Consider the following 27071-nt stretch of genomic DNA (forward strand, 5'->3'; position numbering starts at 1 on the left):
CACTGTTGGGAGTGAAACCATGCAGTCTGGTGAAAACATAGCACCTTTAGATGTCAATGCCTGAGTTAAGATTCCAAAACTAATTCAGAAGATTTCCAACTTCAGCCTCTCTTAGACTCAGCCTTTACAGTTCAGCATAGGATGTTCACATAGTTCCTCCTGTTGCAGCCACAACCACAGCTGAGAGCCCTTGTACAACCTTCTGTACATGCACCATCTTAAAGGAGTAGAGGAGGTAGCCTCTATTAGATATTCTTTATGAGTTAGAATGACCAAAAAATTTATCATCTAGTGGCAAACCTGATCTCCACATTTAGATGGGTTAGCTTTTGGATGAAAGGCACACAATCAAGTGATGACTTGTAAAATCTGCATTTTGGTAGGATCTATCAGAGCTTGTATTCCCCTGGTCAAGCTTTTGAGACCTCACAGGAAGTTCATTACCAGACCACTTACAGTAATAGGTGATAATTTTTTTCAGTTACTAGCATCTGCTAGGGAAATGAAAGATTGCAATCTGAATTACTGCAGGGAACAGGTACACAAATGAAATGATATAATCTTGAAGAGGCCACGGGAAAGAAAAGGCAGATAAACTTTTGTCCACAAGAAAAAACGGAGCAAACAGGTAGAAAGAAATCACTTAGAAAGTGATACAGAGTCCTATTAATTCATTTAATAGATACCAAGTATCTATGATTATGACCCTTGATCTGTACAAGATACTATGAGAGATACAAAGTGTGGCAGAAAATCCTTGACTATGTAGCTTATTTACACAATCTAGTTAAATTCAAAAATGAAAAGATTCAAAAAAGTACACGATGATGTACAAAGAGTGTATGGCAAGTTGCCAAATCAACATTATAGGCGAAATAAGACTGCAGAGGACAGAAAGATCACATTAAGTGGCATTGATCATGGAAGGTTTAATGGAAGAGATGGAAGCTATGTGCTGAAGAAGAGGCAAGACTAAAATAATCAGGGAAGCCAGGAACGTGACCTGGATTCGGGGTCAAGAGAAGTTCAGTTTTAGATATGATGAATCTGGGGTAGTGAAAACATCCAGTGGGTAAACTGAGAATGCAGACCAGGAGTTTAAAGGAGAGGCCATGGCTGAAAATGAAAGAATATAATAGAATATAAGTCATGCACAAAAAAGGAAAAAGTGACTGGATCCAAAATCTGCAAGTGAATTTTAGTAATTTGTTTATTTAAGACCTCAGTATATAATGAAATGCAACTGTGCATTCCAATTTAAAAGGGAAGCAAATTATTTTGATATCAAAACATTCTAAGTGTTAGAAGACACAAGCTTTGTAATATGTAAGAGCAAAACTACCTCATAAAATCCTAATATGAAGTAGGCCATTTAATTATCCACAATATTACAATGAGAAATAGTCTATAGACTCACCTTCATACATAAGTTTTGTCGTACAATAGTCATCGGATTCTGTTAATGCCTCATCCTTATCCACCTCCAAGAGGTCAGAAAGTCGTGTGATGGACACCTCCAAAGAACAGAGTGAACCTGTTTTACAATACTCTGTTCCTAAAGGAGGGAATATCTCAGCTTTCACATTATATAATGTCTGGGTAAGGGAGAAAGATACAGAGGAAAATTAATTAGCTATTGTCAAGAATGATTTATACTTAAGACACGCCCACCTGGATAATGAGTTATGTACTACTACTGAATGCTGCAAATTTTTTGTAAAAAGGAGCACCAACAAGGCTATAAAGTAATAAATGAACACTTTGGGGCTAGTTATTTTACATGTCTTTTCTTATAGATGAAACACCTTTATGACACCATTACCACTGAAGAACCAGTTCTAAATTAACTTCTCACATATGATTAATATATTAGCATTTTCAGAATACAGGACAATCAAAATTTGTTTAAGGTGATAATGGGTTCACCCTCTGACATTCACTTTTGGGGGTAGGTATGCTCAGAGGAAAAAAATTGACAAGCCCTTTGAAGAAAGAAAATTAGCCTGCCAGAAGCCTCAAGTCAGGTTAAAAAAATTTATAAGGATTTATAAGGATAACTAAAACCTAATCTTTTAGCAATGTATACACAGCTTTTATAGGCAAATCTAAGATAATTAGTTTCAATCATTTGGAAGCGGGGAGGAAGGAGTAACTCGATTGCCAAGGTAGTTTTCTTCTAATACAAAAAGTGCTTTTCACATGGACTTAGACAGTCTTTTGCCTATATATGGACGCAAGGGGCAATGAGGATAGGAATTTTTTGCTCCCTGAAAATAAGCACACATAGATAGACTGCGTAGGAAAGAAAAATTTATATAAAAATAGGATGTAAGAAAGGTAATTAAAGTCAAGAACATTCAGAGATAAGAATGGCAAGGAAGTAATTAATATGCTCTCTTTGATAACCTATTAGGAAGTTATCTGGAAGCTAATTTATGCTTTCTAATTAAAGAGAAAGAAAAGAAAGTTTGGATGCTATGAAGCTCTCAAAGCACTATTAGAGATAAAGCCAAAATAAGGACAGCCTAGGAAGCTCTGATCCTAAAACTAACAAATTAAGAGAATATGCCTAAATTGCTATTCTCTCATCAAGTGATTTTACTATTTAATAAGTACTAGCTCTTAGGATTATCTAAATAGTATCTGTTGAGACTAAAGTTGTGAATCATACTCAAAATTCTCCAATACCACTTTCTGCTTCACATGTACATGGATGCTCACCTACTGCGACAACTCAAGCAAATTTTACTGTTTCTGAAGCATTTTTCTTCTTGAAGAATGACTATCAATAGTTTAAGTTCACTCATTAGCTAATATTAAGTAGGCTCTTCAGGAGGAAAGTGAGAGAAAGAATCTTGGGAGGGAAGAGGAAAATCTGGTAATAGTAACATTTATACACTTAATTCCTCACATTAAAAGCATGCTATTTGGCAACTGGAAGATAAGGTAAAAAAAATGAGGCTACTATGGAGTGTGTGTATGTGTGTATATGTGTGTATGTATGTGTGTGTGTATATATATATATATGTAGGTGAATTGTTTAGAAAAGTTGGCTCTTACTGGCATAGATCTACATTAGTAATAAACAAAATGAATGCATATAGAGCTCAGTTACATCTCTTTTGGCCATTGCTTTGTTATGTTAGAACATTTTGTAAATCCTATATGAATATGACATGTTGTTATTACTTGTTCCTTTGAGCAAGAAATACATTTAAAGTTCTTATACTTTGTGGAAATTTTCATTTTCCTTTGTGTTCATTTTTTTCCTTTTCTGTTTCAGGAAATATATTCAAGTTTGTGTCTATAAATAGAGATATATGTGTATATACACACATGCATTACATATTACACATATAAGCATATATACATATACATGCACACATATAAGTGTATATATGTATGCATCATGAAGTAATACTTAATCACTCAACCTATTAAATCTTTTTTACAAAGAAAAGCCATCATGAATAACCTTAATATTATTTTAGCTACCAAGTGCAAGTTCAGCCTTAAGTCACTTATGAGTAAATGACTTCATAAAATAACATTTGCAAATACTTTAAATAGAGCCTGGATTTTGAACATAAAAATTTTAAAAAGTCTTCATGATTTTAAAAGCTCTTTCTGGTCTCTGAGAATCACACATTTTAAACTACAAAAGAATCTGCAATATTTATATGAAAAAGTTATTTATTCAATCCTTTGCAGAGGTGGGAAGGTCTACGAGTGTGGAAAATGACAAAGTTTCTTATTTCTTTCAATGTATGGATTGATCATGAAGACTTTTTCTCTTCTTCCTCTTTTTCTTTTAAAAAATTCTTTGTTACATGGATCTCTGGGAGGAGAGACAGAGGAAAATTTAGGCGATGTAAAAACAAAGGCTATCTAATCCATAAATTTTATTTAAAAAAGAAAAAGTATTAAAGTTCTTCAAAGAAGCAGTAAAGGCTGTTTTTTAATATACTTTAATTAACTGACATAAACAGGAGCTAACCAAGGTTAATTGTTTGGACTATCACTGTAAAGTATTTAGATGTATTATAAGAAAAGTGTCTGGAAACTGAAATTTAAAGAGAGTCAATGATAATATATTCCAAGTTAACATAAATAACTACTGCTTGTCTTATAGTACTTTCTGAATAAAGCTTGTAATATAGATAGCATATAGAATGATATAGCTTACTTAAAAATTTATATTCTAACCAGAATATTTTTAAAAAAGTGATTTCTTTTCATATATTTTCATTTCATCATTCATATTATCCCTTCCCAAAATCTTCCTTAAAACACAGTAAAGTACATATCAATATAATACCTACAAAAAAATTTTCCACTTGGAACTCATAACTATATGGTTTTAAGGAAATGGATCGGTCTTCAGAAGCTGGATAAAAATCAAGTGAAAAGTGACAATGCAGAGAAGGTGGAAGTTCCTTTGTCCACATTAGCTCCCACACAAAGAACACTGACTGTTTGCTGTAGATGTGCTGAAAAAAAGTGATAATTTTTTATGAACAGTTCCAGAAGTATCATATAACAAAATTAGCCATTCCAGTTTAAATTAAACATTCATTTCATGCATAGGCAATATTACAGTTTTTTCTTTAAACAAAGGCCCTCTTTTATGATACACCTGTATGTATATGCTGTTCTTTGGTCCTGCCTGGCTTTGCTTTCCTGCAGAAAACTGCACAAACTGGTAAAAAATGGTTTAATTTTTTATGATTCCATAAGCCACAAAGCACATGGGATCACACAAAAAATAAGATAAAGATAATCTACCAGTGTGTGGCAACCCACTGTATACTTCCACAACAGGGTAAAAATGATCATTCTTAACAAAGCTGACTTTTAAAAAAGTGGCCACAAAGTACATGCTTACATTTATGCCAATTATTTGATATGCAACATCGAATTAAAAATGAATAATATAAGGATTGTACAATAGCTTTGCATAAAGCCTCAATTAAAGGTAAGAGGGTACAATGACAAATTCTGATGTTCAGAAATAGGGAGAAGCTTTTCAAAATGCTAAAAAGATATATTTATAAAAAATGACATAAAAAGCTTTTCAGTTTCCCCACCAAACAAATACCAAGTATATTCTAAAAACACAGAAAAATGATCAGCACAAGCAAGGTTAAATGAAGCCAGGCAGTGTGGACAAATACACGTTTCTGACAGAACTATTCTAATATATGAATCCTCACTTTTCCTATAACAGCTATTCTAACTCCAAACCTTTCAAGAAGAAAGAAAAGGCATTCCAAACTACAACATGCAATGAAAACACCCATGTAGACAGCATTCATGCACAAATAAATATAAACTGATACTAGGAGATCTAGGTAATGATTTTCATCCTTTCCCTATATCCGCAATACAGAAAGGCAACAAAATAAAACACAACCATGCAGCTATAGCATGTTAGGTAAAATTCAGAGAGCTGAAGTAAGTTTGACTATTTAATTACTCAATAATAAGATTTTTTCTTCCTTTGTGTTATTTTAAAGCGAACATTCACAGAATGCCTCTCATGAACCTAGGACTTTACTAATCAAGGGCACCACAGAAGGAGAAGACTGGTGGTTCATGCTAATGTAATTAGTACTTTACAATTGACAAAGCACTTTCCTTAAAAGTTTTGGAAGCTAGGTAGTAGAAATAACATTCCTAGTTTAGAGATGAGGAAACAGAGAGGCTAAATGACTTTTCCGAGGTTGCAGAGCAACGCCTACACTTCACACGCTTCAGCTTCACCCTGGTTATTTGGCTGAGAAACAAAAGCAGAGTTTGAGAAAAATTTTACCTGCTGGCATTTAGTGTTTAATGGAACTAGCTGCAGATCTGGGCTATTACCAGTATCTATAAGGTTACTTTCTGATAGCTGGAAGTCAAGTTCTGACAAATTCTGGACACAAACTTGAATATATTTCCTGAAACAGAAAAGGAAAAAAATGAACAAAAAGGAAAATTAAAATTTCCACAAAGTTTAATAAACTTTCCTTCTGTCTTGCTAAAAGGAATTAATCTAAGGATCAAGTAATAACAACACGTCGTATTTAAACAGGATTTACACAATGCTCTGAGGTAAGATAGCAATGGCCAAAAAGATGTAATTCAGCCTTATCTGCATTTATTTTGTTGATTCCTAATGTAGAACTATGCCAGCAAGAGCCAACTTTTCTAAACAAGCTATTTTAGTGTCTTCTAAAACAGAACATAAAATATTTTCCCCATGTTCCCGCTTCCTCTACCACACCAACTCAATCTGTATTCTCATACCAAACCCTTACAAGTCAGTGTTATTAAGTATTCCAATGAACTATACTGGAAAGAAGACAGAAGCAGAATCTTCAAATTTTAAGGATTTAATGAGGAACTGAGATTTCAATTTAATTTTCAAAATGAACAAAACATTTATTACAGAGCACTCTATCAGGCACCAGGCAGAGATACAAGGTTTAGCTAAAACCTAGCGCTGATCTCAAACAGCTTGCAGTATACTGTGGGGCTAAAATACCCACATAGATAGCTATAATCCACAATATTTACAATGAGGGGGTTATAAGACAAAGTGCTAACATGAGGTCTGGGAGAGAAAGTAATTTTCAATTTGCAGACTAGGAAAGGCTTCTGGGAGGCACTTGCATTTGATTTGGGCTTTGAGGAAGAATAAGAATTCAAAAGGTGAAGACAGGGAGAGAGGGCATCACAGGCAAAGAGAATGACCTGAACAAAAGCAGGAGATAAGAGTAGCCCATTTTAGGTTGGAATGGAGGCTAAGAGTATATCGAGGGCAATAACATGGGAAAAGGCTAGAAAGGTAGGGTGATGGCAGTTATATATAAGCAAGAACTATGAAAGGTAAGATAAAACAAAAATTTCAATATTTCTTTTAGAATGGTTAGTATCAAGGTCTATTCTATGGAATTAAAAATTTAGTTCACTAGGTCTTTGAAGAGGATTTTTAAAAAAGTTTCTATTTCATAAGAAGCAGTTTGATGTACCAGAAGGAACCTTGGGTTTGGAGTTAGAGGACCTGGATCTGAACTGTGGCTTTACCACTAATTGTGTGACACCTTAGACAAATCACTCCAACCTTTTGGCCTTCAGTTTGCTCCATGACCTCTACGGGTCCTTTTAAGCTCCAATTCAAGTGAGCATAATAGGGTTCAACACAGGGCAAAAAAGCTCCTCTAATTCAGGTTCCCACAAGTAACTAGGTATGTGTAGTATATTCTCTTTCGTGTAAAATCAAAGTACATGTTTGGGTGGGCCTAAAAAGAACATCTGTGGCCCTCATACATTGCAAAGATTTGAACACTGTCATTTATATTTGTATTACAAAGATTAAAAAAAAACACAAGAAAATGTTAATAGATTGGCCTCATTTGACAGATTTTATATTTGGGAAAAATTTTTTGGTCTTCTCATATAACAAGGTGAACAGTCCTGATTTCTAGGTGATCAGTGTGCCAGCTGAAGAGATCTGGGACCTCTTCATCAGTTCATAAGGCATGGTTTTAACAGCCTCAGTTCATTCACTTCATAAAATCTTTCAGGAAGAGCACACAGAATTGTGGTCTTTTTTTCTAGTTCATTACTCTTACCTGAGTTTTTTGGAAGTAGGAGCACCTATCATTACCACTTTTCTAAAAACTGAACAAAAAAAGTGCAAAAATATGACAAAGATAAGGAGGTGATTGTTTGGAATTATAAACTGAATGATGGAAGTTTGCCTGAAATAAACACTTGACATATCTAGAATGGTATGATGTTTAGTTCTGAGCACCATGTAAGAGAAACATTTAAAAACAAATGTGTCCAGAAGATGATGGTCATGATGGGAAAGGCTGGAGTAGAAGAAAGAATTGAGAATCAGGGGACAAAGGTTCAAACCCCTGGTTTAATTATTTACTACCATGAGTGAGTTACTTTACCTTTGTGGGCCTCAGTTTCCTCATTTGTAAAAAAAGGGGATTGGACCAGATGACCTCTGAGGTACCTTTTACTCCTAAATCTCTGACTCTATGATTTTTTTTTTCAGATTTAATGGAAGCTTTATTTTACTTTGGAATTTAGTTATTTTTTTTTTTTTGTTCAAGAAATAAGGTAAAATGAAGGAATTTTGTGAATGAAAAACATCTATACTAGAAGCTTCCAAATTCAAGCAACTGTTGAAATTAAAATGCAAAGAAGCCAAAATACCTTTTGAAACAAACAAAAATACTGGCTAAGAACTACTTTCCAAATCACTTCCTACGCACATAATGAAACCTAATATCCTTCTGGTATCTTCCTCAATAGTTTCAAAGATGACTAAGATTCTATAAAGTTATTCTTCCTTATTTATGATCATTTGAAAAAAAAATAAGGCCCCACTCCTCCCCTCCCTCTTCACTATAGTTACGCTTGGAAAAATAGTGTCTCCACGTCAGACATTTTGGGAAAAGAAATAAATCATTAATATTTAATTACCGTTTTCCGGCTGACAGCAAAGAATGGGTGGCCTTAAAAGGTATATTGAATGTTAATGCAATAATAGTGGAGTAAATTGACCATGGACAATCAATAGACACCTAAAAAGGGGAAAAAATTACATTCATGGTACTCATGTGACTTTAAAAAACACCGCCCCTATTCTCCAACCCCACTTAGTTTTCATGACGGCAATTATCATCCTTCTGAATGATGGATAAAATCAAGCAAACAAAGCCACCAAAAAAGGGAGCCCACAGTCAGATTCATATACAAGTAAAATACATAATGAAATTTGACAAAACAGTCTTTAAGCGTCACCAATGAGAATCTGTTGTAGTCACCAAGTAGCAGTAAGGTCTCTTACCATTACACAAAAATATGGATCAGTGGTTCTTGATACTTGGTTTCATGGAAAGTATTTATTTTTATAGTCACTACTGGAGAGGGTAAGCATGGACAGTAACTTATGTTTATGTACAGTCAATGAAAGGGACCTTGCTGCTACTACTATTAGGTGACTACAGCAGCCTATTAGCAACCACTGCTTATGAATACATAATACAAAAATAATTTTAAAAAAATAAGCAGTAGATGACAATCAGAAGTCATTTTGTTAGGCTGGGCCCAAATCACACCAAATTAATCTGAAAATTAGTCTGTCATCCAACTGTTGAGTCTATGTGACAACAAACAGCCACACTGACTGAACCTACTAATTGTTTTGGAATTCTGGGGCAAACAGACTATACATATAAGCTGAAATCTTAATTTTCGAGGGGAAGGTCAGGTCTAAGAGAGATGAAAAAGGGGAAGATCTCCTTTAGTCACATTTCCTTGAAGTAATAGAAATCTATTCAGGGAGAAAATTACTCAGCTGATTACATTTGGTCTGAGACAATTATATCTATGCAATGTAATAGTATATAAAACGTATATTTTTAAAAAATCATAATTCTTATCTTTTTCTTCTATTGCTTTGCTGCCTGCATTTCAGTGTTGGCATTGTTCCAAAGAACCACTGGCTGCAAATAGCATATTTATATGAATCCTAGGACAAAAGTCATACCCTAGAAAAGGGCTTACTGAAAGAAAAAAATTTACATGTACACCCTAAGAATTACCACTAACTTATAGGCTGAACTCATTGATGATATTTGGCATGTACTCAGATCTAGAAACTTCAAACTTGGACTATGTTAAGAAGACTCTACGTTAAATCAAACATCATTCACAATTTCAGGAATTACACAGGATCACATATCTAGGGCTGGAAGAGACCTCAGAGGCCATTATCTAATCCAACCCTCTCATTTTACTGATGAAGAAATTGAGGCCCAGGGAGGGTAAGTGACTTGCCTAAGGTCACACAGGTAGTGTCAGAGGCCAGATTTGCCTCTAAGTTGTCTGACTCAGTGATCAAAATGTGCTTGATCAAAAAATTACTAACCAGTAGCAAGGAAAAATTACGTCCTGATGTATATTCTCTCATCAACTTCTGAGTTTTCAGTAGTTAAAACTAGAACATACCATGTAATATCTGTCTGTCATTTTGATATACTAACTAGCAAAGTCACTGTCATGTAAATTACTTGAAAGTGATAGTTCCAGTTATGCATAAATTGTCTCCCTAACCAACACCCCCAGAATGCAACTGTTATTTCTTGTAGAACTGCTTCCATCCCTAAATTTGTGCTCATTTTGTCTTTTTTTTTTTTCCTTTGCAAGTGGGCTCTCATGTACCCCCTTGACTAAAGGCTGGAGAGTAACAGAAATAAGAGGAAAAACTCATTTGATGATGATATCAATAAGTCCCCTACATCTTTGACTTTTATTGAGATAGTCTTTTGGACTTTGGGTACTTAGGCAATTTAATTGCTTAATGGGAATGGTAAGAAGTTACTATCATTTTCATTCTGAATACTTTCAAGACTGTAACATGTTTAAATATAAAAAATATATGTTAAAAACCCCCACATCTTACTTTTTGGTCTAGAGTAACCATGCAGTTGCCAGCTTTCTGTTTCTCTTTATTTTTCCTATGAGGTTCTTTATTCCCTAGTTTGTCACTCTCCCCTGAAGCTGTTGGAGCGGAAGGTAAAGAAAGAACCTCCAATTCAAATTCGATCATGTGGTACGCAGGAGCCATCGGCAAACTGACACTGGTGACCTTCTCTGAGGACTGAATCATGAGTGATGCTTCTGAAGATTTTTCTAAAAATGATACAAAATTCGGTTTCAGAATCATTCTTCTGCCTTCATTTCTTCTTCTCATGTTATTAGACAATGCAACAGGGATACAAGTTCATGTTTGTGACAAACTCTATTTCTAGGGGAGGCCAAGTCTGCATGGGAGGATCAAGGGAAACCTGCAAATGGAGGCAGGAGGATGAGACAGCCAAAAGGCAAACACCACTAAAAAAAATAAACAGCTGGCATGGACAAAAAACTAGAAGACCTAGGTTCAAGTTTGGGTTTGGCAGTAATTAGTTGTGAAAAGGGGAGCACATTGTTTCCCTGTGTTAGGCATCAGTTTCCATCATGCCATGATCAAGTCAAGAGAACCAAATGAGAATGTCTGAGAGAACTGCGAAGTCTAAAGGTGCTACACAATTATAACATGGCATTATCAAGTTTTCCCAACTTTAATAAGGAAAGGTAGCGTGGAGGAAAGAATTTTTAAGGTGTCCACATAGTCCCTGAGTAGCACTGGCAGTGATTTCCTAGCTCTGCTCCAACATAATTATACACTACCAGCAAACAGCAAATTAATGCCTTTGTTTCTCTCTTTCCCTGTCAATCCCCTTTGAAGTATATAATAACTAGAGTATATTTACTTTGCAAGCAGATGTCCATATACAGCACTAGTTATAAAGGTTGGTTTTGTAACTCCTTTTGTATGTTTTTTTTGGGCTTACCTAAGCAAAAAAAGATACTGTACCCTTTTTATGTATGGAATGTAGTACACAGAATAATCTATGTTAATCTGGTTTATAAACTCTGCAGTACAAGATAGTAATCTGTAATCATTTGATGGGAATGAGAAGATAAAATAATATTACATCTAGGTTAACAACCAGAATATAGTTGTGCTGTTTTATTTAAGGTAGAAATCCTGTCCTTTCACTACATGCTGGTCTATGTTGTGGCTGTTGAATGCTTACCTCTGGTGTTAGAATAGATTATTGCTCTATTTTCTGCATGGAATAGAATAAGCATAGCATCTGCATTGCTAAGCTGTAGACTGTCCCCATTTTTTATTGTATAATAGCCAGTAGTGACGGTAAACTTGACTTTTTGAGGAATACCAGCCAAAAGGCTGTCTGGAAAAAAAAAACACAAAACAAAACCCAATTATTGTACTGGTTTGACTTTAATTTGTCCCTAAAGGCCGTATCTTTAAAATGAAATTTCTATGAAAGGGTATACGCTGGATAACAACACTGATTATTGGCTATACTAGTTTTTATGCAAAACAGATCTGAAGAGAAAAATAAGGCCTATATTTCTGGATCAAACATAAGCAAATTAGCAAGAATTAATTTCATAAGTAGCAATACATTTATTCACATAATTCTCCACACCCCTCCCCTCCAACAGCTCTGTGAAGGGGAGAAAGGAGAAGGATCAGGCAGTCAATGAATATAAGCATCTCATAGCTGGTACCACCTTTTACTTAGAATGGAAAAATTCTGAAGTAAGAATTTTGCTGGAAACTGAGAAGATGAAATTGCTGCTGTATGTAAGCTAATAACTTTCTATGAAAGAGAAAGTTTGAGAGGAAAGGAAAGGAATGGGAATATACAGTGGCTAAAGAGTGGTGTTTACATTTAGGATTTCAAGTATCAGACTTAGATTTGGGGAAAGGTCAGAGAGTTACTACGAAAGAGCTTTATATTAAATTTTTTTTGGGGGGGGATTAATAATCAATTTATTTTACATTTAATTTGTGGAGTAAAACATTTCTATAACTTCACATAATAAAAAGATGATTGCATATGAAACTGCAATCTATTATGTACAACTTGCTATTCCTTTTAAATATGTAATAAAGTTATCATGTATATTTCTCCACCCCCCCCCCCGTGGCTATACTAGACACAAATAGTTAAATATATGTAAAATTATTCTACTCGTTTATTTGTCAGTTCTTTCTCTGAGATTAGAATAGCACTGGGGAGCTTCTACTTCAGAGAAAGTATTAGACACTCAGTGGAATGTGGGGTAAAAGTCATCTGAGCAGGGGCAAAGGAAGGACTATTTAACTAACAGTGGCTTGTATTAACAACTTGGTATGATCTCTGAATGGTTAGATATCATAGCTGGAAAGGACCTTAGACATCTTCTCATCTAACTCCTGTTTCACAGATGAGGAACTAAAGCTCCGAGGAAGTGTAATAACATGCACAAGGCCATCTAAGCTGCTCAGTAACATATCTGACACTTGAACTTAGACCTCTTAACTCCTGAGTCCAACACTACAACACTGACTAGCTCTCCCTGAAACTGGTGCTGGCTGCTGCTTCTGTAATACAGTCCTTGGTCTGCTTAGTATAGAAAAGAAGACTGTTTCCTAAAAAAGGAGTCAGCTGAGAAACTGACTGATGTTCCTGAAAAGTTTTAAAGGGACTTCTGTAGATTAAAAGAGAAAAAGGAGGAAGAAAATTACAAAGGAAATTGGCTAGGAAAATTACATAGGAAAAACAGTTTTGATATTTAAAATGAGAGAAATTCACAAAGAAGAAATGTAAACTAATAACGATGTATTCTTCTCCACCCATGTGAATGTTGATCAGTAGTGGAAAAGACTAGTTTGTAGAATGCCTAGCATGAGGTTGAAGTCAGGTTATCTCAGGAGTACTTAAGGGTGAAACTAAAAGGAGGAGGACAAAAGAAACAAGGACAATTAGAGCAACCACACTGAGTAACAGAGGACGTCTGTGCTGGTGGTGTCAATGTGGAGGGGCTTAAGGGATAAATCTCATGATACCTGACAGAGGTATAGATACTAAACAACTGGGGAAAAAAATCATTATTGTATTACTACTAGGAAAAAAAGGACTATTAGGAAATTATCGATTAATTACCAACCCACATTTATACTTGGTCCACTTTACATAATATTTGTGAACCTTTAATGAAGAAATGTAGTGTGACAGTAGAAAGGGAAGTGGCTCTAGTGATGGAAAACCTTGAAAGTCCTGCCTTTCTCACATACTGGCTGTGTGAAGTCATTAGGCAACTCTATTAGCCCATAAGGTGTACAACCTAACCTTCATTGGTAGAGGGAGTTTCCTATGCCAATGAAATCACAGAATCAGTCCCCATCTCTAACCCTGATGAAAACATGAGAAAGGAACATGTAGGCTTTTACAAATAATATTCTATAGCAGATGTCTTTACTGTCATACAAGTTATTTAAAATGAAGAGAATAAAAAAATCCCACTATGCTTATCAATCATCTATAAAAAAGCATCTGACTTAAAACAAAATGCAGCCTAAAGGCTCTTCTATAACAAGGGAACCCTTATGTACATGTTAAAATCATTATGAGAGTCCTTAGTAAACGCAACAATAGTGGAAACTTTGTTCAAAAGCTCTCGTGATTATAGGCAATTCTTGTTTTACGTAAGTGGGCAGTTCCACAGGCCTCTACGCAAAGCAATTTTTATGTAATGTGAATTTGCTAGAGGACATGGGGAAGGGAGGGAGGGAAGCAAAAAGGGGGCTTGTGTATCTGTGGAAGAAGGGGGCTGGCACATGGTTCAAGGATACGTAGGGGCTCAAGATAAAGAAAAAACAGCAGGAGGAAGAATACCTGAGGACCTGACCAGGACCAAGAGGACGAACATATGAGGGGCAGACACATGGGGTCTAGAGAAGGACATAGACAAGAGAGGATGGGCAACAGGCAGGGATGAGGGACAGACACACAGGACCCAAGTGTGGATGGATGGGGAAAAGGTGCCCTCTCTCAGTGCTGAAGGTTTCAAACTGAGCTCCCAATCATCTGCTTTCAATTAGGTTTTCTTTCTTTTCTTCTTATTTTTAAAGGTGTTTTGTTTTTTTGGTGGGAATAGGGGGTGGGTGGGAAGACATGGAGCACGGAGCTGAGGGGCAGGAGGGAAGAGAGCACAGTACTGTATGGTAAACTTTTTTTTTTTGAATGCAGATTTCTTTCAGAATTCTTTACGTAAAGTCAAATTTGTATAATGTCAATTTACGTAAAGCAAGAATTGTCTGTACTAATATATCAAATGAGGCATAAAAGACAGAAACATGCTTGCCATGGTGTTTTTCATTGTCAATTAGAATTGTCCAGCATGGAATCCAAATGGAAAAGGGGTTCATTTTCAGTGGTGAAGTCCTCCAGATGTCCTGTCTGTGGATGACATTGTGCTGATTGCATCAAGCCCTGAAATACTGCAAAACATCCTAAATGTGACGCAGAATCATTCAAAAGACTTTTACCTAATTATCCAGAAATATAGTCTGGACAGCAGGCATTCTTCATCCAGTTAATTTCTGGATATGCAATTTAATGGACCCTTTAAATGGTCCCCTCCTAAAAAGGGGCCCCCCAAAATAGACTGAATTGCATTTGGCAAGCTGTATAGTGTTGTTCATGATACCAAACTTCTTGAAACAACGTCACATCTTTTTAACACCAATACTTTTCCTATGATATCTGCATGACATCATGTAAATGATACTGCTACAAACTGTGGAATACCACAATCTCCAAAGAATAAAAATAGCATATTATTCAAAGGGCAATTGAGAGATGTATGGTAGGAATAATTATGTTGTAGCATCCTACCAATGACAAATCATATTTAAGCAGCAGCATAAACTAGGACCAGAAAGGGAGATGGTTTGGTATACAAAACATAAGAAATAAATAGCTTGAACACTGCAATAATACACACATAATGACATGACACAGAAGGTTCCCAGTATTTTGGGTGTAATTCCTTCAATGGATTAATGGGATGAAAAGGTATTGATGGATCATAATCGATATCACTGAAGGAAATATTGTCATATGGATGCGATCACAGAAGCATTACAGTGATCCATTCAAATTTGAACAAATGGCACATCCATTCATGAGAAATGACTACATTTCCATGACATTTTAGTTTTTTTAATTGAAAACTTTCTAATTTTTCATTAGTTGGTGTTACTAAGTCACTTTTAGCTGAGGGTCCTAAGAGTAGATATTATACTGTACTATGGGGTAAATATGAGGAAGAACAAATTGCACTTGGCCCACTGAGGTACACATCTGTCTGAGAGTATATGTTCCAGGTTCTTTAGCCTAAAGCAGAAATAATGCATGATTTGAGAAGCTGTAACAATTTCTAAATTATGACCTCTATAATTTATATATATGTGTGTGTGTGTGCACATGCATTCATGAATGTATATATGCACACATATACACATACAGAGTCTGAGTTGAAGGCACCATAGAAGTCATCCAGTCCAACCTGTTCCTGAACAAGAATCTCTGGATAATGTACCTTTTAAACAATCATGTAGCCTTTTCTTAAAAGACCTCAAAGGGAGAGGACACTTACTGAAGCAGCCTATATACTTTGGGGCATTAGGATGTTTTTCCTTACAAAGTTTTTATATGTATATGTGTATACATGTATACATATATATATATGTATGAATACACAGGTATATATGTATATATACATAAACACACACGTACGTCCATACGTCCGTCCGTCCATCCATCCATCCATTTATCACTAAAGACCAGTCAAACGCCAGTAAATGTCCAGGGAAGGACAATGAACAAATAAGCAAATAATTTTTCTTTTTGGTTTAAATATCTATTAAGTGAGTTGATATAATTTTTTCAATTATAGTGACACAGATACACCTATATCTACATTTCAATTAGAGAGCACTAGCTATATCTATAACACTGTCACTAATGGAGATAAGGAAATAATTTAAGCATTTTCATTGTAAAGAAGGAGAATCTACAAATCTGTTTACTATCCTTCCCCTGGACATTAACTAGCATAGACTTTGGTTATAATGTGCATATCGACATGTAGGCAAGTAACTGCACATATATGTATATCATGCACACATACATACAATTTTTATCAATTACTGACATTTGTAGGAAATGCAGTTCAGCAAGATAGGAAAGACATTAGGTTTTCTGGTCAACCCATGCTTCAAACTGCTTGGCTATATTGTCAAAAGCAGAGAGGCAACAGAAAAAAACAGGAAACTAAAGATCAAAACCAAACAAATTTTAGGCTTATTCTATAATCTGTCTCCCTTCTTTTACCTCATCACCATACTAAAAATGATTAGATATCTAAATATTCTTACCAGTCAATGGTTCCACTTTTAGCTGAGGGTCCTGAGAGTAGACATCATACTGTACTATGGGGTAAATATGAGGAAGAACAAATTGCACTTGGCCCACTGAGGTACACATCTGTCTGAGAGTATATGTTCCAGGTTCTTTAGCCTAAAGTAGAAATAATGCATGATTTGAGAAGCTGTAACAATTTCTAAATGACCTTTATAACTTATATACGTGTGTGTGTGTGTGTGTGTGTGTGTGTGTGTGTGTGTGTGTGCGCGTGCGAGCATTCATGAATGTATATATGCACACATATACACATACAGATTCTGAGTTGGAAGGTACCATAGAGGTCATCCAGTCCAACCTGTTCCTGAACAAGAATCTCTGGATAATGTACCTTTTAAATAATCATGTAACCTTTTCTTAAAAGACCTCAAAGGGAGAGGACACTTACTGAGGCAGCCTATATACTTTGGGGCATTAGGACGTTTTTCCTTACAAAGAGCCTCAATCTGCCTCTCTGCAACTTCTCATTACTTATGATTCTGTCCTTTGGGATCAAGTAGAATAAGAATAATCCTTCTCCCAGGTGAGAGCCTTCCAAATGCTTGAAGGCAATGATGTTTCATGCAAAATCTTCTCTTCTACAGGCCAGTAATTCCTATTTTCTTGAACAATCATTGGATCATACATGCGCTATAAGGTACCAGAGTCCAAGTCTCTTACTTTATAGATGAGGAAACTGAGTCCCAAAGAGGTTAAATGACATTTCCAAGGTCACACTAAGTGGCACAGCCAGAATTTTTGGATATCAGCCCCTTTACCAGCCTATTTGCCCTCTTAAACAAAATCACTTTTATGTGGCAAGCATTTAGATATTGCTTTAGTTTATAAAGTGCATCCTTCAAAACAACTCTGTAAAGTATTATTTTAATTCCTTTTACAGTTTAGGAAATTGAGGCTCAGTAGCTTAAAAGATTAAACGATGCATATGAGCACATGGCTAATCAATGCTGATCCAAAACTGGAACCCCAGTATTCTGACTCCAACTCTAGTGCTCCATAGTGTCTGAGAACTCCCCTAGGTTTAAGGTAACTTGAGTAGATTTTACTCGTATTCAGATTTTAAGATTCCAGGAGTTACGTTTTTAATTTATGAAAATCCATGATGGATTTGTTCTTGGAGAGTATACAGAAACATTCAGTAATAATATTCAAAACCTACTTTAAAATGAGAAAACAAATATTTATCCTGTCTTGTTGAGAGTTAGCCTAATTGTATATATACTGAATATATGCTACATAAAAGAAGCAAATTATATATAAATGAGTCACAGGAGTACATGTGTGTCTAACATCTAGTAGGTGCTCAATAAATGGTCTTTGATTGATTGATTTCTGAATGGTTTCTCTGACAACTAATTTGGGTGGGTTTTTTTTGGGTAACTGTTAGCAAAACACTGATTTCCCCTTTTAGAAAACATAACACCATGCTGTTTTTGGATTTCACCTAAGTGTTATATGAAATATTTAAAAAAAGAGAAAATTTAAAAAAAAATTTAATAACATTCTTGGGATAACTGGAAGACCCCTTAAAGAGCAGCAAAAGCAGGGCTGGGCAGTCCTGAGTGGTTGCATGGCAAAATGTCAAGAATATGAGATCTGGAGCTGAAGGACTGGTTTTCAATATTCAGACTCTACACCTGACACCTATGAAGTGACAGCCCTGGATCTACATTTTTCCATCTTTTAAATCAAAGGAATGGGCCTCCAGAATCCCTTCTAACTTAAAATCTAAACCTTGGAGGTCATATCCAGTTCTAAAACTCACAATTTATGTGCACATATACACAAATGTCTCCATATAATTCTTGACTCACAGCACAGATATAGCATTACTTTCCAATATTATGGATAACTAAAACAGTTATCAAAATCTCCAATGTGGCTAACAAAAAATACAAATCTTTTAGGATAAATGCCAGTTATCAATAGTATGATCTAAAAAGACAAAACCAAAATAACAGCAGCACTGGCCCTTCATTTTTTTAATTGGATCTGTTTTTGGTATAGGGAACTTTCAATGAGTAAACTACTTCTGCCAATGTAGATCAGCATGTGCTCTGCAGGGTATAATCCCAGAGAGTTACCCAGGGCACGGAAGTAATGGAAGCTAAGTAATCTGCCTAGAATCAGTCAGTGTGTGTTAGAAATAGGATTGAACCTAGGTCTTTCTAATTCCCAAGGTGAACTACTTTTTCCATCAGGCCATGCTGCCTCTCAGCAGCCTTGTATTAACAGTTTGAAATTCAACTTACCAATTTTAAAACATACCTGAGTTCTGAATATTATTTTATTGACCCCTGGGTCCAGAGTTACATTGCTACGTTTTAATATGTGTGCCCCATCCTCTAGAGTCACACCTGAAGGAATTTCCAGAGAGGAGTTGCTTTCTTGCCGTCGTAGTAGCATGTGAACATTTTTACAAATGATCCCTGTTGTATTCAAGGAGTTATCTGAGGGGCTCCTCTCATACATCTCGTATAATTCCAGTGCAGGTGAATTACTTCTGGAGAAAGGAACACTTGAATTCTCATTTGGAAAACTGATAATGCCATTGGATGTCTTGTGCTTGGTAAGCCACTCTGCAGTCTTACGGTAACTATTTTTCTCAATGCTGAAGTGAACACTGATGGCAATCTGCTCTACTTGGACTGAGACAGGCATTTGGCTTAACAAGGTAATCTCAATAGACAAAGTTCCTCCCACGTGGACAAGAGCATTTGAAGGATCAAAGTGGAGATGTTTCAGTTGTGCGAAGGAATGCATAGACAGAACTACTTTGAGACCTGCAAATTATATATATGTAAAAAAAAAATGTGTTTTTTTAGAGACAGTGATAATGTACTGTATGTCAGAAGTTAGAGCCACAGAAGTCAAAACAATATTCTCAACGAAATAAGTTTACATCTCAACCCAACCATATAATCCAGAATATATGAAGGAAAGTATTGCTTTTGTCTTTGTATCTCCAGCACCTATCCAAGTTCTTGGTAGACACTGAGTACTTAATAAATGCTTATTGATTGTTCAAAGCTGAATGGAAGTATAGTATCAACTACCTGAGATCATATACTTGGAAGACAGAGCTATCCTCTACCAAATATAACATAAATACGGGTTAACCAATCCTTTTCCCTCAAATTCATTCATAAACAAACTCTTTCATACAACTAGATTTCAGGCAGTGCTGGAAAAACTAAAGTTTCTGCCACAGCTAAGAAAGCAAAGATTGCCCCATCTTGGTTTCAGCAATGATTACGTGATCCTCAAGTTTCAAGGAGCTAAACTGCTTCTCCACAGTATTTTTCCCACTCAAAACACTGAGTCTCATTTTTATGACTGCTTGATTTCATGAAGAAAATTCCAATCAAATGGACAAAAAGGCATTTTATATTTAAAGTCCTTTACCACCTTGCCTCCTCCCATCCTTCTGGTTTCCTTATGCCAAATTCTCTTCCATGTGCTCTATGATCTAGCAATACCAGCCTTCTTTGCTGCTCCTTGCACCCAACACTCCATCTCCATGTCATTTCACTGGCTGTTCTCTATGCCTGGCATGCTGTCCCGCCTCACCCTTGCATATTGGCTTCCTTTAAGACTTAGCTCAAAAAGCTCCTCCTGAACAAGGCCTTTCCAAGTCCCTCCAATACTAATGTATTTCCTTTGAGATCACCTTCCATCTACTCTGTATGTAACTTACATCTGCGTGGTCATTTATATGTTTGTGTCCCACATTTGAATGTGAGCTCCTAAAGGACCTTTGCCTTTCTTTGTATCCCCAGCACTTTGTACAGTTCCTATCATATACTAAATACTTCAACCTAACTGAGAAGAACAAAATTGCATTGTGGCAAGAGAATTATAATTCAGCAAAGAGCATACAGACTGTATAGCTAATATAACCAATAACTAATTCTGCTCATATCATTGAAGCTGATAACCAAAAGTCATGATTCCATAAGATACAGGTAGTGGGGCAGCTAGGTGGTACAGAGGATAGAGCACCAGCACTGGAATCAGGAGGTTCTGAGTTCAAATCCAGCCTCAGACACTTGACACTTATGAGCCAGTGCCCTTGGGCAAATCACTTAACCCTAACTGCCTTGCAAAAAACAAAAAACCACCCAAAACCCAAGATATAGGTAGTAGTGTGAATTATTATAAGACAAAGGAATATGTGTGTGGGAGCTCCTTATACCAAGAAGCCTGTCCTACACATAATGCTTTGGATATTTATAGGGTACCGGAAAAAGGGGAGGTCTCATGGGAAGCGGAGGGCAATCCCCTCCTGAATGGGATTGACAAGGCAGGAGGAAGACAGCAGTAGGAGAGGGGGAGTGAGAAGGAGCAGGAAGGCTTAGGAACATCAGATCATGGAGGAAGGATGTTAAGGCTTATCTGAAAAGGTCCCAAATGCATAAATGGTTTATCAGTCTGGGTTAGGCTGGCTGGAGCCAGGACTGTAGCTGACTTGGCACTAAGAGTTTAACAGAATTCAGTTGCAAAAGATCACTGGTAATTTAGTTCAAAAGGAGGCTTCATCTCTGGAAAATAGGGCAACTCAAGAAAACAAGTTCAGGGGGCCCCTTCACAATGCATACATTAAAAGAAACAGAAAAAGTTCAAAGCAAATTGTGGTAGTCTCAGAATTTTATCCTAATAAGAGCTGAACAAATAATAACAGGTTAAATTATCATGTATATCAAAATTCAAAAAATAAGATCTTTAACTAAAATGGTTTCATTTGGAAGAGGTAATTTTCCTTTGAAAAGGTTTTAAAATGCATTACTAGCTGAATTTTACAATTTAATCTGGCCTTACCTGGACTTTCTTTCTGCTGGTTGGCAAAGTTGAGTATTTCTTGGCAAAAATGTTTGCGTTCATCCTCTGTTAAGTGACTGTCACTGGCTAAAAGGCTGCTTGTCTGAAGGTAGCTGGAAAATAGAGCTAAGGAGAATGGAAAGAAGTCCATAGCTATTTTCAAGGATATTTTTAAAGCATAAATCTGGTTTTTTTTTTAATGCTCTGGCATTATTAAAGATTAGCCAAAGGTAAGTTCTTTCAAGAGGCCCATTCTTGACAAAAAACAAAAACAAAGCATAAATTCAAATAAAAGATATATTTAAAAGCATTTCCTCCAAAATAGTATCAGTAGAAAAATAATCAGGTTAGTCTCATTATCACCAAAAAGCAATGATTCAGTACCTGTATACATCATTATTCTAAAAGAAAGGCATCAAGTGTATTATATAAATACAATCTTATACTCTAGAAATTGACAAACTAGTTTTATTAAAGGATACTTTTCAATCTGTCCAAGATGCTTTTGACATTCTGCTAACTGCTTTCTTGTATGTGTGATGGGCAATGCCCAACCCTCAGCTACGTAATTCTTTAATGCATTTTGAAGGTAGACCTCTGCTTTTTGGGGAGACTTTTTCCTCCTTGCAAAGCAAACAAACAATTAATCATAGTTGAAAACTCAATTTTAAGACTACTCTACCCTTTTCACTCCAAATACACCCTTCTCTTTACTTCTTCCCTAAATTGAAGTGGTACAGTATGTACAAATAGTTAATTTGCCCAGAATCCAAGGTGGGGGTATCATGGGTTAAAAAATGATAATAATTCACCTTACATTTGTATGCCAATTTTTAACTGTCAAAGTTTTCACATTCACTATCCCACAATAACCAGTGAAATAGATAAGGCCTTATTATCTTGACTCAACTGATATGGAAAGCTCAGATTGTTTAAATTAACTTAAAATATTTGTCTAAAATTAAAAAGGGGTAGAACCAGTCCCATAATACAGATTTTCTACTCCTAATTTAGTCATCTTTCCACTATTCCTAACAGACCCCTCATGTGAAGGTGGGGAAAATAGCAACCAAGGGGACAAAGTTCAGCAAATAGTAGTTTCCAAATACCAAAGTAACAATTTCCAAATGTTTTCACACAGAGGTGAGGAATTAGAAGTCAACACATACACAGTATCAGCATTCCTAGTCTTAATTTCAACTTAAAAAACTGTTCAATCAAAAACCAACCTGAATTTAAAGTGAAACTCTACAAAGTATGCCAGAAGTGAAGTGGTTTTTGGCTTTTTTTGTAGCACTGGGCCTTCTATAGAGGTTGAGAATGTGTAGCCTTGAAAGAGAGTTGGTTCCCCCTCACTGGAGGTCTTTAAAACAAGACCAGGTAACCACTTGCCATGAGATTCTAGTTTGTGCTATGAATTAGACTAGAGAGGCTCTCAGGTCACTTCTAACATAGAAATTTTGTGGCTGCTAACTTCAAAGAATAAAGAACAAACCCAGCTAAAGTACATAATACTTCTAGCTGTTTTTGGCAGGTACCAAAGTCTTAGTTATGTAATTTTATCAAACAATGAGAAAATATTCTCAACCTGGGTAATTTTGAAAAAGTTTCTCAAATCACCTTTAGCTTTTGTCTTTTTCTATGTGTTAAGTATCAATACTGCTATGTCAACAGTAGCCTGAATTGGAACTAGTAAGTCAATGTTTACTATATGCAGTAGGAATGCAATTATTTTCTTCTTCTCAACTAGAGCTTTCAATATGAGCTAAGTTCTTGAACAATATTTCAAAGGTACTTCTTCCTGACTCTACTAATTACTTATTCAATCATGATCCAGGCAGCAAAATACAGGACAGGACAGTCAGGAGACCTAGGACCTAGTCCCACCTCTGACACAAACCAGCTTTGTTACCTTGGGAACGTTAAAATTTCCAAGCCTCAGTTTCCTTGACCATAAAATAAAGGAGACTAGACTATTTCTAGTCTTTTCCTAGCTCTAAAATTCTGGTCATACCAGTTACGTAGCATATGCTCTGAAAGTAAATGTTTTTGGTATTGGACTAAACTGTCTATACTGATTGATTCTGGGATATACAGTTTAGGGCTAAATCCCAAGGAAGTCAGTGACAAAAAGAAATAACCTATATGCAAGGTATCCCGAATGTCTTAGTGCAATTTTAAGCTTTAGCAGATTAAAACTGCACTAAAACATTTGGAAAAACTATATATGAAAATATTTATAGTAGCACTGTTTGTAGCAATAAAGATCTGAAAACAAAGTACATGTCAATCTATTAGAGAATGGCAAACAAGTCATGATGCATGAATCTAATGGAATACCATTAATGAGCTAGAAGAAATAACAAACATAATGAACAGTGAGAAGCATGTATTGATTTACGTGAATTGATGTAAAGTAAAAAGAACCAGGAAAACACTATGCCCAATGATTATAATAATGTAAATAGTAATAACGAGAACAAGGCAACTGAAATTGAATTTTGCTAAATTATAATGAACTAAAGTTTAGCCCCAAAAGAAGAACTATCAGATGGTATCTCCTTTGCTTCTTTGTTGGAACAGGGAACTGGGGTGAATGAGTTATTTGAAGTTATAAACATGCAAAATAAGGTAATTGGTTCCAGCCCAGTGAAAATATGCAGTACAAATGTCAGGGAATTTATTATTTCACATTAAGATCCACCTGTGCTGGACATCTTATAAGGCTTTCTTGATATGCTGGCCAGTTTTACTCTATTGGCTTTTTTTTCCTCTTCTCTTCCACTTATTGCTACTAGGAATTGTACTCTCTGAGGGGATGGTGGGTAAGGGAGATACACTAGGAATTATAATATTTGAAAAAGATCTCAATAAAAATTTATTTTAAAGACAGAATAAATGCCAGAATTACTCTTGCATTTCATGCATGCATAAATTACCTAAATAGGCATTTTAAAGGAAACCAAGAAATTGTTTTTCTTGTATGATCAACTTGTCTTGAAAAAAGTCAAGTTTCTGAGTAGCCTACAAGCCTGTGGCCTTTTACATTTCAGTTTTCTTTGCCTCTTAATTTTTCAACTTAAATCATATTTTCTAACTACACTTCACCATCCTCCCTGGTGGTTACTGATTCACCAAGTATTAAATAAATCATATTTTCTAACTACACTTCACCATCCTCCCTGGTGGTTACTGATTCACCAAGTATTAAAAAATACTTTGGCTTGCTTTGTAGAATGTTATTAATAATTCTTTATAGCATTTGCCATTTTATCCTCTGAGATAGGTTGTTTGGACACAAGCTACCGTCCAAGTTTGTGTGGATCTTTTTTTGCCTATGTTCATGATGAATGCTGCAAAGCAAGTTTACTGGGCATCCCATGAAATGATGTTTCTTACTGGATACATCATGAACCCCCCTCTACAAACTCCTCTGCTTCTCTCATCAAGGAGAAACTGTGAATCATCTTCCCATTTAGCTGCAACTTCCTTGTCTTCCGGTCACCATAAGAATTAATAGTGATATATTTCAGTTTTTTTGAATAATGAATATGGTGATCACTGGACAAAAAAACTTCCCTTCAGAGTGTTCATTGATAACGTAAATGTTTATAGACTGTCTAGAAACCATGAGATTCTTAGCAGCCAGCACCCTCTGCCTTCTTTTCATCCATTCTACTATGGCCACCATGGAAGTGGGATGGAAATGCATAAGACTGAGAGCGATTTGAATTTTTTTTGCTTGTTTCATGCATTGCCATGACAAAATAATCAATCAGCTAGGGGTGATGAGCTTCTTTGTACTTAGTTGGACCACAGACACCAAACTGAGTCTGTCTCAGGACCACAGCTGAAATCTTTCTAGCTTAACAAGACCTGTCAGTTAACCCTCGTCTGGGAGAACCTTTGAGAACCCAGAGTCACGTCTACCACATAAAGTCAGAGGAGGACTCTGTGGAAGGAAAGGAGGAAACATTCAAACATGGGGTTAAATAAAAGTAAGTAACCACTCTCTTTTTTGCATAAGTGGAAGACTACAGGTGTGAAGTATTGCATGTATTGTCAGAAACGGATAATATATTGGTTATTTTGCTGAATGCTGCTTTGCTCTTTTTTAATCTTTGTTAAAATGGCTGGATTGGGGGGCAGAGCCAAGATGGTAGCTGCAAAGCAGGGACTTGCTTAAGCTTCCCTCCAAATCCCTCCAAACACAAAATAGCAGAGGAAAAGAGGTCTCCAGCCCAGGAGAGCCTGGATGGTTGCTGGGAAGGGTCTATCGTGTGGTGCTGAGAGCAGAGGGCAGCTCAGAGTGGGCCACGCTGGGACAGACCAGACCCTGAGTCAGTCAGCTAGAACAGGCCTTGGGTCATGAAACAGTGAGCTGTGGCAGTTACCAGACTCCTCAACCTACAAACACCAAAGAGCAGGTTGGGGGAAACTGCAGGATTGAGTTCAGAGTGGTCCAGTTGCCAGCTCTGGGGGTGGAGGAAGTGGTACAGCAGTGGTGGTGGTAGCAGCACCAGGAAGCTCCTGAGGCTGCTTCCCATGTCCTTGGCTCACATGGTGGGAGGAATCTAGCAGTGGATCAAAGTGGGAGTACAAGGAACGCCTTGTGGGCACAAAGGCAGATTCTCTTGCTGTGCCCTGCTTGGATCTGTATTGCAGTCTTGGTTGGCAGTTCTTGGGGGGGGGGGGGGGGGGAAGAGAGCTGCGGTGACAGAGCCTGGGGTGATGGTGGGGTAGAAGTAGCTCTGAAAACAGCAGTGCTTGGACCTTAAAGCTTGGGACAAAGTACTCTCTACTCTACAAGTAGTCATATCCTGACAAAAAGCTCAAGGGTCAAGAAGTTGGCTGGGAACATGGCCAGGCAGTGAAAAGGAACTCAGACTCAAACTCAAACTCCAGATTTCTTTTTTTGTGACAAAGAAGACCACAACACAGCCAGAAGAAGTCAACAAAGTCAAAGAGCCTACATCAAAAGCCTCCAAGAAAAACATGAATTGGTCTCAGGACATGGAAGAGCTCAAAAAGCATTTGGAAAAGCAAGTTAGAGAAGTAGAAGAAAAATTGGGAAGAGAAATGAGAGTGATGCAAGAAAACCATGAAAAACAAGTCAATGACTTGCTAAAGGAGACCCAAAAAAGTACTGAAGAAAATAACACCTTAAAGAATAGACTAACTCAAATGGCAAAAGAGCTCCAAAAAGCCAGTGAGAAGAAGAATGCCTTGAAAGGCAGAATTAGCCAAATGGAAAAGGAGGTCCAAAAGACCACTGAAGAAAATACTACCTTAAAAATTAGATTGGAGCAAGTGGAAGCTAGTGACTTTATGAGAAACCAAGATATTATAAAAAAGAAG

General features: G+C 36.4%; 1 protein-coding gene across 3 annotated transcripts in view; it reads right to left on the bottom strand.

Annotated features, from left to right (window-relative positions):
- TRAPPC10 (trafficking protein particle complex 10) overlaps positions 1-27071 on the bottom strand; it is a 116083-nt gene that overhangs the window by 14192 nt on the left and 74820 nt on the right. For all 3 annotated transcript variants that reach the window (XM_036744304.1, XM_036744303.1, XM_036744305.1), the window contains 10 exons: positions 22196-22336; positions 21714-21826; positions 19164-19678; positions 16850-16991; positions 11649-11807; positions 10469-10698; positions 8485-8585; positions 5813-5939; positions 4323-4490; positions 1418-1595 (listed from right to left, as the gene is read on the bottom strand). In XM_036744304.1, coding sequence (XP_036600199.1) covers positions 1418-1595; positions 4323-4490; positions 5813-5939; positions 8485-8585; positions 10469-10698; positions 11649-11807; positions 16850-16991; positions 19164-19678; positions 21714-21826; positions 22196-22336 — 1874 coding nt within the window. The remainder of the gene's footprint in view (positions 1-1417; positions 1596-4322; positions 4491-5812; positions 5940-8484; positions 8586-10468; positions 10699-11648; positions 11808-16849; positions 16992-19163; positions 19679-21713; positions 21827-22195; positions 22337-27071) is intronic.

Source organism: Trichosurus vulpecula, chromosome 2 (genome assembly GCF_011100635.1).
Source record: "Trichosurus vulpecula isolate mTriVul1 chromosome 2, mTriVul1.pri, whole genome shotgun sequence".
Lineage (NCBI taxonomy): Eukaryota > Metazoa > Chordata > Mammalia > Diprotodontia > Phalangeridae > Trichosurus > Trichosurus vulpecula.